Consider the following 13,295-nt stretch of genomic DNA (forward strand, 5'->3'; position numbering starts at 1 on the left):
AAGATCCTGCACCCCTCAATATTATATCTCTCTATACATACAGTATGTAAGGGTTTAGGAGACATTCCTAGAGAAGTGAGCATTGAATGTCTGGATTTACTGAGGATCCTGCATTGAGGGGTGCAGGATCTTTATAGTTAAACCAGACGTTCAATGCTCATATCTCTAGGAATGTCTCCTGAGCCCTTATATACTGTGTGTATAGAGAGATAACACCAAGGGGTGCAGGATCCTCATAGTAAATCTAGACATTCAATGCTCACTTCTCTTACACAGTGTTTGCAATTTTCGAATTATATATTGCTGTCAACATGCATTGGCAACTATATGCTGTGCTCATATATGCATGTGTTTCTGTTGTGCTATGTGTCACACACTATCTTGTGTGTATTTTGTGAAAACAGGAGTTTCCTGTATTTACCTCCAGCTTCACATTACCAGACTGCCTCTGGGTAAACCCCACCCGTAGTTCCTGCAAGCAATTTGTCCAATTAAACTTGGCTTCATCTTGTGAATGTATTACATATTTCATGTGTGATTGTATTTAGGTTTTTCCTATCCATAGTAAAAAAGGAATTTTGCATCTTAAATGGCAAAAACCATAACATTCATTTTTAGGCCTCTCTGCATCAATATGGTAGGCATTTAAACCCATTGGTGACAATTGCTGTTCTCCAGTAGGGAGGTCCAATCAATTTGCCATCTAATAGGCATACACCTATGTAATCTATGAATTAAAAAAAAAAGTAAACAAGCATTCCTTTTGCTGACAACATACTTCCAAGCTGATCAGTTATGTATCCTAAGTTAGATATTGCAATTTATTTGCCTATTTTTTACTGGTTTTGGTGCACTCTCTTTATTGAAAGGTTATCGGTACGTAAAGGGGCACTCAGAGCACCATACCAGCAACAGCATTTTTAGTATAGTGCCAGAAGTCCCCTGACAGCATTCCACAGTATAATACATAAGTGGGTGCCTGAAATCTAGCCCCTACTTTACAGATATTTCCAAAGCTGATCCTCTGCTGTCAATAAATGACAATGTCTGTGGTAAGCCTGAATAATAATGTTATTTATGTCTCCATAGAAGATGAAAATATCAAAACCGAAATGCTTCTGTGATGGAGCCAAAGTAAAGTTCTAACTTCGTGTCCTTTGCCTGAATCATGTATCACAACACACACAGTTTTGCAGAATGTAACTCACATTGTAGTATCTGTTAATAACCCGAAGGCAGACTTTCTCTCGTTTGAGAAAATTGTAGCTATTTTTGGAGACCACTTTATTGCCAAGAGGAAAACACACTAATGTGATGGGTTAAATCAGTCTCATTCTTTGTCTATAAATATTCTGACCAGGTGAAGCATAAACTGAGGGAAGCCAGGCAAAGCCACAAGCATGTTTACAAGCAGTGGAAAAAAGGTGTGTTAACCCTTAAGTGTCTAATACAAATCCAAAAGACAATACGACGCCAGTGTACATGTTTATAGGGATTTTTAACTCAAAGTGAATTTATGAACATCTGCGGTTTTGTATTGCTTTCAAGTTACTATAACAACTTTATTTAATCCCATTAGGAATCTGAAGAATAAATGTTATCCATAAAAATGATTAGAGGAAGGAATTGAGCAGACTGAGATATAATGGTAAAATCTGTCTGAACATTCATAAAGAGCGACCACATGGGTCAGTACGTTCTCCTCTAACACAGTCTGCATTACCAAAACCATTTTTATTGAATTTAAAATGGGTAGTCTTTAATTTTATATAAGAAAACAGACTTACCGTATATACTCGTGTATAAGTCGATCTCATGTATAAGTCGAGTGCAGTTTTGTGACCAACAATTGTGAAGTATGCTATGCCTCGTGGATAAGTCGAGGGTAAAACTTGGGGCTATGAAATTCTGTGATTTTTATAATTATATATACACACACACTCATACAAACACACACTCTGCATTTGTGTGAATGCAGAGTGTGTGTTTGTATGAGTGTGTGTGTGTATATAATGCAGAGTGTGTGTGGGGGGAGGGCATTTTTATTATTTTTAATTTTTTTATTTAAATATTCTAATTTTTTTATTTTAATATAATTATTTTTAATTTTTATTTTTTTTATTACATTTTTTATTTTATTTTATTTTATTATTATTTTAAAAAAAAAAAAACTATTGTCCCTGGTGGTCCAGTGGTGTGTACTGTGCAGGAGGGGGGCTGGCAGGAAGCGTTTACTTATCTTTCCTGCAGCTCCTGTCAGCTCCCTTCTCCTGCGTTCCGGTCAGCTCCCCTGTAAGTCTCGTGGTCTGCGTGCCGCGCGGAGCGTTGCCACGGTAACCCGTGGCAACGCTCTGACGCTGCGGCTCTTGCGAGATTTACAGGGGAGCTGACCAGAACGCAGGAGAAGGGAGCTGCAGGAAAGGTAAGTAAACGCTTCCTGCCAGCCCCCAACAGGACCGCCGGGCTTGTAATGAGCCCGGCGGTCCTGGTCTGTATTATGTCAATGTAAGTTGCCATAATACAGACATTGACTCAAGTATAAGTCGAGTGGGGGTTTTTCAGCACAAAAAATGTGTGGAAAAACTAGACTTATACTCGAGTATATATGGTAATCATCGCATTGCTGATGCTGTAATTGTGAGTTACACCAAATGTGCTACATTTTATTTCCCCCAATATGTCCCTGTTGATTTAGTGGGAGATCAGCAGATTTGTTCTTTGCACAGATCTACTCTCTGTAGGCAATAGCCGCTGTAGCAAGATGGAACCAGCCATGAAAGATAATCTTCTGCTTTCCACACTAGACCACCTGGGTCCATTTAGTCCCTGCCTGAAATGTGTAAATCTATGGGGGGTGTAAAATTTCACATGCTTAGTGTTTGCCTCAAAGTTTCACCCCCTCCCTCTCTCCAATACTAAGCAAGAGTTGATAAAAAAATTAGTGGGTGTACTTATATTTCTTTATTTTGTCTTTTAAGGGCCCATGAGGTCATTCCAATAAATTGTTGCTGCTGTTGCCTCAATCACCGGCACCATGTCTGGAATAATGACTATGCTGCAGCAGTTTGCCAATGGCCTGCGCAGTCGCAATGAAGAAACTCGCACAAAGGCAGCCAAAGATCTGCAGCACTACGTCACCACAGAGCTGCGAGAGGTGAGTCTGGTTTTCACATACCATGGAACTGTTCCTGTAATGACTAAAACACATGACCCTCGCCAGCCTGTCTCCATCCACCAAATATAAAGCTTGGGTGGGAAAACATTTTGTCCTCCCACAGTATTCCAAATAAAGCAGTACGTAAAGAGAAACTGGATTTTTTTTTTTCTTTTCAGGAAGTCCATGAAAATAGTGTCCACTACTGACGTGGTTATTTTGGGTGGTGGTGGTGGTGGGGGAGGGGGGGGGGGGGGGGGGGAGATGTAATGGCATTTTTGTTATAATTAGTAATACAGTAGTCATATGAATATAATACTAGGAGTTCTGAGGAAATAAGGCACAATGCTTGAGTTATCGAAAGATTATAAAAAAACAAATGGTGGGAAAGTAACTAATGCATTTAAAAAGTATAAATCTGCAAAGTTTCCCAAGTGTACATGAGCACCTTCCAAGGCACCATGGCGTGGAAAAATAACCCATAACCAAAGTGCAGTGGAAGCATGGTGGGTGGCTGGAGGTATTAAAAATAAAAAAAATCACGTGTGTGTGTTTCAGGGTGTGCATCTGTTGCTGTGTGCACGCACACATCTGTGTCATGGTGTGTGTTTTTATGTCAGTGTATATCTGTTATGGTATGGGCATGTTCAGTGTTTGTGTGTATGTGTCTGTATGTATTTATATGTCTGTATGTATCTGTGTCTATATGAATTTGTGTGTATGTGTTGGTGTATTTAATGTGCATGAATATCTGTGTGTGTGTATGTATGTATGTGCATACATCCAAGCAGTCAAACACCAGCACAACATACAAGCACACTCCTGCAATCTAACACAAATATTATATACAAACACATCCCTGCATTCAAACTAAAAAATAAATATACAAGCACACCCCTTCACTCAAACACAAATACTTCACACAAATATACATCCACATTTAAAAGTGATTACATTCAGACACCCTTGTATTAAAACACAATAAATGTATACAAGTACCCATTCAAACTCCAACACTATAAACTACACTATTGCGCCAATAAATGCAGCAGTGCTGTACAGGTATACAACCTCGACATTTTGACTTGGGGTGCTTTGGAAAAATACTGAAATATTAAGGGCGCCTTGAACCTAAAGTTTGGGAACTAAGGAGTAAAGAGGGTGGTACAGAGCAAACAGTTGTAAATCACTTTATCCTGTTACCAGGAAACAGTGCCAGAGTACTCCTGGCATCATAACCACTACAGCGGGTTTGGAGTAATCTTCTAAGCACAAAAAGAGGCGTAGTGTAAGTTTAAGGGTTAAAGCTATTTTATATCAAGTATGGTTTGTTGTTCTGCTAAATATTGTATCACAATATTATTATATTAATATTAATATTATTACATAATTAAAAAATCTGACTAATGCATACACTATGCAAGCTTAATGGATCACTATAGGGTCAGGAACACAGACATGTATTCCTGACCCTATAGTGTTAACACCACTATCTAGCCCCTCATGCCTCCATAAATATAGCAAAATCTTACTGTAAACAAGCCAGAAGCTGTAACTCTGCATGCTGTTTGCCTCAGAAAAAACAAGCAGTTTGCTTACATTATCAGAAGTGGTGGCCTGATCCAATCACAGTGCTTCACCATAGGATTGACTGAGACTGACAGAGGCAGATCAGGGGCAGAGCCAGCATGATTCAAACACAGCCCTGGCCAATCAGCATCTCCTCATAGAGATGAATTGAATCAATGAATCTCTATGAGGAAAGTTCAGTGTCTGCATGCAGACGGAGGAGATACTGAATGTTTGGATGCATTTTAGGCAGCCATGACCCAGGAAGGATCTCTAACAGCCATCTGAGGAGTGGCCAGTGAAGTTATCCCTAGGCTGTAATGTAAACACTGCATTTTCTCTGACAAGACAGTGTTTACAGCAAAAAGCCTGACGGTAATGATTCTACTCACAGAACAAATTCAATAAGCTTGTAGTAGTTCTGGTGACTATAGTGTCCCTTTTAAGGGACACTATAGTCACCTGAACAACTTTAGCTTAATGAAGCAGTTTTGGTGTATAGAACATGCCCCTGTAGCCTCACTGCTCAATCCTCTGGCATTTAGGAGTTAAATCCCTTTGTTTCTGAACCCTAGTCACACCTTCCTGCATGTGACTTGCACAGCCTTCCATAAACACTTCCTGTAAAGAGAGCCCTATTTAGGCTTTCTTTATTGCAAGTTCTCTTTAATTAAGATGTTATTGTCCCCTGCTATGTTAATAGCTTGCTAGACCCTGCAAGAGCCTCCTGTATGTGATTAAAGTTCAATTTAGAGATTGAGATACAATTATTTAAGGTAAATTACATCTGTTTGAAAATTAAACCATTTTTTTTTTCATGCAGGCTCTGTCAATCATAGCCAGGGGAGGTGTGGCTAGGGCTGCATAAACAGAAACAGTGATTTAAAAAACACTAAAACTGCTTTATTTAGCTAAAGTAATTTAGGTTACTGTAGTGTTCCTTTAATACAGATCAGCAGGTAGTTATAAAGAGATGGTTTAAAAAAAAAAAAAAGCAGTACCTCAATTTCAACACAAATATAAAGATAGACAGCAAGAAAGTCTTACACTATATTATGACCTTCAGGTTAAATTATGCACATTCTCTCCGTATAGAATGTAGATGTTTGTTGTTACTCAGTCTTCTTAAAACCCATGAGAGCAGGCATAGTATAGTCTCAAGTAGTGGAATGATTTCCATCAATCTAATTCACAGTGACTGGTGCTTCATTCTGTACCTGCTATTGCTCAGAGCAGATACTCCCCTGCATTGCACTTCTCATTATCCTACCCCCATCTTCAGAAAGGATGTAATGAATACTGTATCACAAACAATGTACTCTGTTAAATATCATGCTAGCCAGCAAGGAGAGAATCTACAGAGAGATGCTTCGGCATTTTTTGTTTGTTTTGTTAACCTATAATATACTTGGTTTCTTACTCTTTTAGTTAGATAGATATGTGTTTGACAAAGTAAACATAAACATTTTTTTTTTTACCATCACTTAAAAAAGCATTTTCAGATATTTAAAGGTATCTGATAAATAATGGCATCTATTTTGTTCTTGCAGACAGAGGCCAACGTTTTTTTTTAGGTTGATAGAACTTTGCATTTTCCCAGGTCTTTTAATGCAAATTATACGCTGTACCAGGATTCTTCCCTCAATTCAGTCACACACTCATTGGTGTTTACTGAGACAAGTTACACATGCAAAGCACGATCAATACAAACACAACCTTTTCTATTTAACCCCTTAAGGACACATGACGTGTGACATGTCATGATTCCCTTTTATTCCAGAAGTTTGGTCCTTAAGGGGTTAAACTATTCCTGAAAAGGACTGTCCTGGTAACAAGGGGTTTTCAGGGATTAACATTCTCAGTCTGATAATAATGCCAAACAACTATGATTTTATTGTAAGCTTGCTTATCAAGAAGTTAAATATACTAAATTTAAAGGAACCCTGTTAAAGTAAAATTTCACTCCGCTAAGTTAGCATATGTATTTATCTACTCCTCTACTTTACTTGCTCTTTGAAGCCATGGCAGCTATAGAGCATTTTCACATTGCATTATTGAAGCAGGTAGTTATTGTTTTCATTTTGTTATGACTTTGTACAGTGTTTTTGTAACTGACATTTATACGTAATCACAGAGGCTACTTCATTGAATCTCTGGGTGGAAAGTAAGATGGCAGCTTACTGTAGTTAAGTCTGTTAACTGTTGCCAGTAACTTTGAGACGTCTGTATAGCACAGACAATGGTGAAGGTTAGTTCCATTTGTTTATAAGCAGCAATGTCCTCTTCTGACATTAAGTTAAATTGCTTTTACCTAAAACACTTTTTTTTTTTTTTTTTTTTTTTTTTTAAATGTTTAAGGTGAGCCAAGATGATGCCACACAGTTCTTCGACGAACTTAACCATTTCATCTTCGAGTTTGTTTCTAGCTCGGATGTAAGTGAGAGGAAAGGAGGAATTCTTGCTATTGGTAAGTGGTTTCTTTTTTTAATTTCTCACAGCATTATTTCATTAGCATGACGCTGTTACAGGTTTTCCCTTTGGAGGTTTGTTTGAAACAATCCAGGCTCTTGCCCATCACGATCCGCATCACACAGGGAGTGCTTGGTAAATCCACTGCTTGCTGAGTTCACAACCTCCATAAGGGGAAAAGACAGATGTTTAACTCTGATGTCATGTTACTAAATCTGGTCTGCCAGCTGAGACAATTGGTAAAATCTCCAATGTACCCCTTACCCACCAATTTGGGCTCTATTGGTCCATTAAATTGAGAGGTTCTTACACATTTCGAGATTGGCCTTTGTAAATATACATTATTTATGTGTTTGCTTAATTACAATCTTTCTTGTAAATGCAGCGCTAGATTGTGCTGCTTTCTGTAGTCACCATGACTAAACCAACTGCAATATATGCATTGTCTTTTTCTTTTTACTTAATTTATTTTCTTTTCATTCTGACTTTTATTATACTTTATACAAACTAGTTTTCCTGGCACTATAGTGCCCTGAGGGTGCCTCCACCCTCAGGGTCACACTCCCGCCGGGCTGAAGGGGGTTAAACACTCACCTTTCTCCAGCGCCGGGCTCCCTCGGTGCTGGGGACTCTCCTTCCAACGTCATCGGCACGCGCATTCAGCCAGTCCATAGGAAAGCATTCTCAATGCTTTCCTATGGACGCTGGCGTCTTCTCACTGTGAAAATCACAGTGAAAAGCGCGGAAGCGCCTCTAACGGCTGTCAGTGAGACGACCACTAGAGGCTGGATTAACCCATATGTAAACATAGTTTCTCTGAAACTACTATGTTTACAGCAGACAGGATTAATCCTAGATTGACCTGGCACCCAGACCACTTCAGCTTAACCCCTTAAGGACCAAACTTCTGGAATAAAAGGGAATCATGACATGTCATGTATCCTTAAGGGGTTGTGGTCTGGGTGCCAGGTCCATCTAGGTTTAACACTTTTTGCTGTAAATATAGCAGTTTTAGAGAAACTGCTATGTTTACCTATGAGTTAATCCAGCCTCTAGTGGCTGTCTCATTGACAGCCGCTAGAGGCGCTTCCACGCTTCTCACTATGATTTTCACAGTGAGAAGACGCCAGCGTCCATATTAAAGCATTGATAATTCTTTCCTATCAGATTGGCTGCATGCGCATTCAGCCAGTGACGTCAGAAGAGGGAGAAGAGTCCCAGCGCCGAGGGAGCCCGGCGCTGGAGAAAAGGTAAGGGATTAACCCCTTCCTCCCCCTTCAGCACAGCGGGAGTGGGACCCTGAGGGTGGGGGCACTATAGTACAAGTTTGTTTTCCTGGCACTATAGTGGTCCTTTAAGTACAGTGAATGAATTCTGTCCTATCAAATTATTTAAATCAATGTGCACTGTAGTGTTTATGGCACTAGGAGCGTTAATCTTTGAAGTTAATTAAGTTGCTTTTTGCATTGTGGTACTAAGTTAAGCCGGGCTCAATAGATTGTCAGAAAAAGCAGCATGTAATTTTCACAGCTCAATAGAGATCAGAACATTTACATGGCCCTATATATTGTTAGTAATAATTACTGATTGTCATCTGTCTGCATTCTGACAAGTCTCTTTTTTTACACTTTGCAGTCAGTCTGATGGGAGTCGAAGGAGGAAATGCCACACGGATCAGCAGGTTTGCAAACTACTTGCGTAACCTGCTACCATCCAGTGACACTGCCGTCATGGAGATGGCCTCCAAAGCTATGGGACGCCTTGCTATGGCGGGAGACACTTTTACTGCAGAATATGTGGAGTTTGAGATGAAGCGAGCCCTGGAGTGGCTGGGACCCGAACGCAATGAAGGTCGCAGGCATGCCGCGGTAAGAACAAAGAGAAAGTTACTTGTGCTCTGGCCTAAATCCCTGTGTACATTTATTTACAAAATGGAGGCTCTTTAGTTTTTTTTTTTTGTAAATCTCTTTTTTTTGTAAATCTCTTTTTTATTGAGGCATAAAGTTATGTGGGTACAGAACGTAGAAAAGGAGACAATAAAGTATCAAACAATTCGGGGGTAATACAATGCAAGGCATATTATCTCTAGATGGTGCTAGCCTCATTTTATGTGTAAAATACGTCAGATGGTTATACAGTTGCAGGATATTGAAGTACATGCTAAGATCAGGCTAAGGTATCTAAGAGTTGTGTAAAGTTGAAATATACAGGCTGCACAGTGACACGGTACAACGACTCCTATGCAGGGCTGTCCCATTGAATACCATATGAGCAAGACTAGACGGTTATTAAACAGGGCAGCTTAGCGATAGAAATTTCAGCGGCTTTGCAGACTAGCCCAGATAAGGTGGCTGGAAGAGTAAGGCTAAGCTGTGGCCAACATGGCGTGTGCGAGGATTAAATGTGCTCGTCATTAACACGTTATGTGTCGAGGGCCAGTTGCTGCGTGCAAAATAAAACAGTAAAGTAACATAACATACCAGGACATACCCCGATTATATCTGTGGCACGAAGCCTATCTAACCCCATAACAGCGTTAAAAATTATGTGGCACCAGAGGGTAGCTATATAAAGCCAATTAGTATGGCGGGAATATCCAGGTCATGCCCAGTGCTATGAACGTATAATATAATATGCATAATGATCCTAAGTAGGCACGGTCTTAAGACTGGTTTGACGGACTAGATATAAAAGCATAGGTAACGATCTAAGTCCCATGGAAAATGCTAGCAATAGGGTTTACAATGCCAAACAGATGCACTAGTGTTGCACAACAATGATATTTATGAGTCCGGCTAAATGTCATATTGGGACATGGGAGCATCATTGGGTCAGGGTATCCCGACAGAGACGGTGTCATAGACCTCGTGGATCAGTCCTGGCGGGGTGCACAGCTCCTGGCTTGGTCGCTGGTCTCGGCCCGTTTCCTCAGCCGATCCCTTCCCGTGGTCTTGTGGTGTTTGTAGCTGGAAGGATCCGCAGGGTGCAGGTGCGTTGCGTGGGTGTGAGGACCTCCTCCTGATCCCAGGCCTCATGTGGGGTCTGCATCTCGGTGCCACAAACTCGGGTGTACCTGTAGGCCGAGTTTTTCCCTGGAGGGGCGCCACGGAGAGCCCTGGTGGTTCTGCGCCGCCTGCGGCGGTCGGGCCTCCGGCGGTGTGGTCGATGCCGTGGAGGTAATCTCCCGTTGACCCTCGGGCCGGGTGTTAGGCCGGTGGTCGTTGTCGGGATAGGAGGGTGAGCATTGCCCGGAGTAGGCCCGCTTTTCCTCTGCTTCACCGTGTCCCCTGTCGGACCTTCAGGTAAAAGGAAGGGTCTCGCTAAGAGTTGCTCCCACCTGTCCCAGAATCGCTGAAATGCCAGGTCTAGGCTCGTGGGTTGCGGGTTCGTGGGCGCTGGCCTCGTGGGCTGGGTTGCGTCCGCCATGTTGCCGGGTCTGGAGTGTTCAGAACCCAGGCTTGAGTGGGCAGCTGCAGGTCGATGGATTGCGCGTGTCCGCTTGGTCTGGACCGGGATAACCCCCGCCGGTCCATAGGGGGGGGAACGGGAGTCCAGATTTAGCTTTGCTGTAGTTGTGGACGGCGGGAGAGCGGCCGTCTCCCCCACCGCCGCCATGCTTGTAGGCCGCAACATTAGGGGGCTCTGACCCGTTGTCAAGATCCACGCGTGTGGTGTCTATTTGTAGGTCTCGGGTTCCCCAGTCGAGTGGGATCCAGCAGGAGTCTAATCGCGGCCTCCGTTTGTCGAAAATCAGCTTTAGATCGGGTCAGCCACGGGAGCAGCAGCGACATGCGTCTGCTCCCTTCTGCAGTCAGGCCCCGCCCCCGCTCTTTAGTTTTATTCCAATGGCCATTTGAATGTAAGCTCACCTGCCACGTCAATGCCGCGGTAAGAAGCTATTTTGTTATAAATGTTATGGTATCTTTACAATTCCCACTCTGACCCCCGTTTGTCATACAAATATAATTCCAAAGGTATGGTCACATATTAAACCTTAAACTGATGCATGCTGTTCCTTGTTTAGGTCTTGGTGCTACGAGAATTGGCTGTCAGTGCACCAACATTCTTCTTCCAGCAAGTACAACCATTTTTTGATAACATTTTCTATGCCGTGTGGGATCCGAAGCAGGCAATTCGTGAGGGAGCTGTAGCAGCTCTGAGAGCCTGCTTGATCTTAACGACGCAACGTGAACCAAAGGAGCTACAGAAACCCATGTGGTATCGGGTATGCACTTTTATTCTTATTGTATATGGTGAATGTAAGTTTGTATATATTTTCTCTACAATGTAACAGGGTGGTCTGTTGTAACTAACTAGATATGTTGCTTTTCATTGGTTTGATCTTTCTTTTCTAAACTTTTATTTTTAGCAAACATTTGATGAAGCTGAGAAAGGTTTTGATGAAAATTTCTTAAAGGAAAAGGGTATGAATCGCGATGATCGGATCCATGGAGCACTTCTAGTTATCAATGAGTTACTGAGGATTAGCAGCATGGAAGGAGAAGTAAGCACCAGACTGGGGTGATTGTAGGGATAAAACACTCTGAAACTTCTGCCTAACTTAAAATGACACACTACAGCTATATGGAGTTGCTCTGGTGTGTATGTGTTTTCCCTGCAGGCATTTTAATGTTAACACTGCCTTTTCAGGTAAGAGGCAGTGTTTACATTACTGCCTAGGGACACCTTTTAGTGCCCTATGGGAAAGCACTGCACTGGCTGAGATTGTCAGTTTTGGAGGCAGTGGAGCCAGCAGCAACGAAACCCGCACTGCAGTGGGATAAACGTGAGTAATTTCACCTTTTTAATTTGCTTACAGCCAGACACGTAAATAGTGTTGACACAGCTATAGTGACAGAAGTACGTTTTTGTAACTATAAATTGGACAATTACAAGAAAACTTACAGGAACTATAGTTCGAATAGGACCCTGCTCAAACCAGCTTACAGTGTTCCTTTAATGTTGCTTTTTGGAATATATAGGACCATTCTGTTGTCACAGTTTAGCAGTTTTTAGGGGCTGTTTATAAAGTCCAGATTTAGTTTGTATGCCTTTTTCTAGACAAATCCTTAAGCTCCATCACTAGTCTGACATTTCCAAGGACTTTCCAATCCTAATGAACAATGTAGCTTACATTTACATGAACCAACCTTTTCATCCACTATTTAGTGATGGCAAGTGTTTATGCAATCCACATTTTATTGGATAATGTGAAGCAGTCACACTGGGGTTGTTTTGTTGCCATCTACCTGTGTGAAAACAGATTAGTCCCACCATCTAAAATGGGATTAGCATTCGGCAATTAGCTCGTGATTAATCGCCATGTGGCGTAATAATGAGTGTCGTGTAAAACATTTTACTTATTGCTAGATGAGATGTTTGTTTGTATATTGATGAACGTGTGTTGTGTTGCTGTCATTTTGACATTTTACAAATTGTAATCGCAAGCATTGTAAGTGCAGCTCAAACCAGAATTTACATCTCTATCACCTCTTGTATTTCTCCATGTGTAGCGTCTGAGGGAAGAGATGGAAGAGATTACACAGCAGCAGCTTGTGCATGATAAACACTGCAAGGACCTCATGTCATACGGGCTAAAGCCACGCCATATCACCCCCTTTGCTAGCTTTCAGTCTGTACAACCACAGCCTTCCAATGCCTTGCTTAGTCTCCTTGGCTATACTGGGCAGCAAGGGATTCTGGGATATGGCACAGCCCCAATGCCAGATAAGAATACCTTGGTAGAAAGTCGGACCTGCCGAGAACTTATGGATGAGAAATTTGATCAGGTACTATGGTCACTTATTACTTCTGGGTTGTTAAAACATGGTAACGTGCTCATTGGACTCTCCCGGCACAAGTTGGCTGAATAATACGTTCTGACTTATCCTTTTCTTATAGATTTGCCGTTGGGTGTTAAAATGTCGAAACAGCAAAAATCCACTTATCCAGATGACAACGCTTCATGTTATTCCTCGATTGGCAGCATTCAGACCATCGTCGTTCGCAGGTATGGGCAGGACAAGTAGAGAGTAGGAAATGTACTTGTATTTATTGCAAGTGCCTTATTAGTCCTATACATCTTTTGTTTTGTTGTCCATAG

The 13,295-nt window shown here is 41.5% G+C and overlaps 1 protein-coding gene across 1 annotated transcript in view; it reads left to right on the top strand.

The window, feature by feature from the left end:
- Positions 1–1,386: 1,386 nt before the first annotated feature.
- The window catches only part of MTOR (mechanistic target of rapamycin kinase), a 112,928-nt gene continuing 101,019 nt past the window's right edge, over positions 1,387–13,295 (top strand). The window contains exons 1-9 of the mRNA XM_063435988.1: positions 1,387–1,424; positions 1,580–1,688; positions 2,979–3,154; positions 7,082–7,190; positions 8,828–9,060; positions 11,217–11,417; positions 11,562–11,696; positions 12,706–12,981; positions 13,094–13,202. Coding sequence (XP_063292058.1) covers positions 3,035–3,154; positions 7,082–7,190; positions 8,828–9,060; positions 11,217–11,417; positions 11,562–11,696; positions 12,706–12,981; positions 13,094–13,202 — 1,183 coding nt within the window. The 5' untranslated portion in view covers positions 1,387–1,424; positions 1,580–1,688; positions 2,979–3,034. The remainder of the gene's footprint in view (positions 1,425–1,579; positions 1,689–2,978; positions 3,155–7,081; positions 7,191–8,827; positions 9,061–11,216; positions 11,418–11,561; positions 11,697–12,705; positions 12,982–13,093; positions 13,203–13,295) is intronic.

Source organism: Pelobates fuscus, chromosome 11 (genome assembly GCF_036172605.1).
Source record: "Pelobates fuscus isolate aPelFus1 chromosome 11, aPelFus1.pri, whole genome shotgun sequence".
Taxonomy (NCBI): Eukaryota; Metazoa; Chordata; class Amphibia; order Anura; family Pelobatidae; genus Pelobates; species Pelobates fuscus.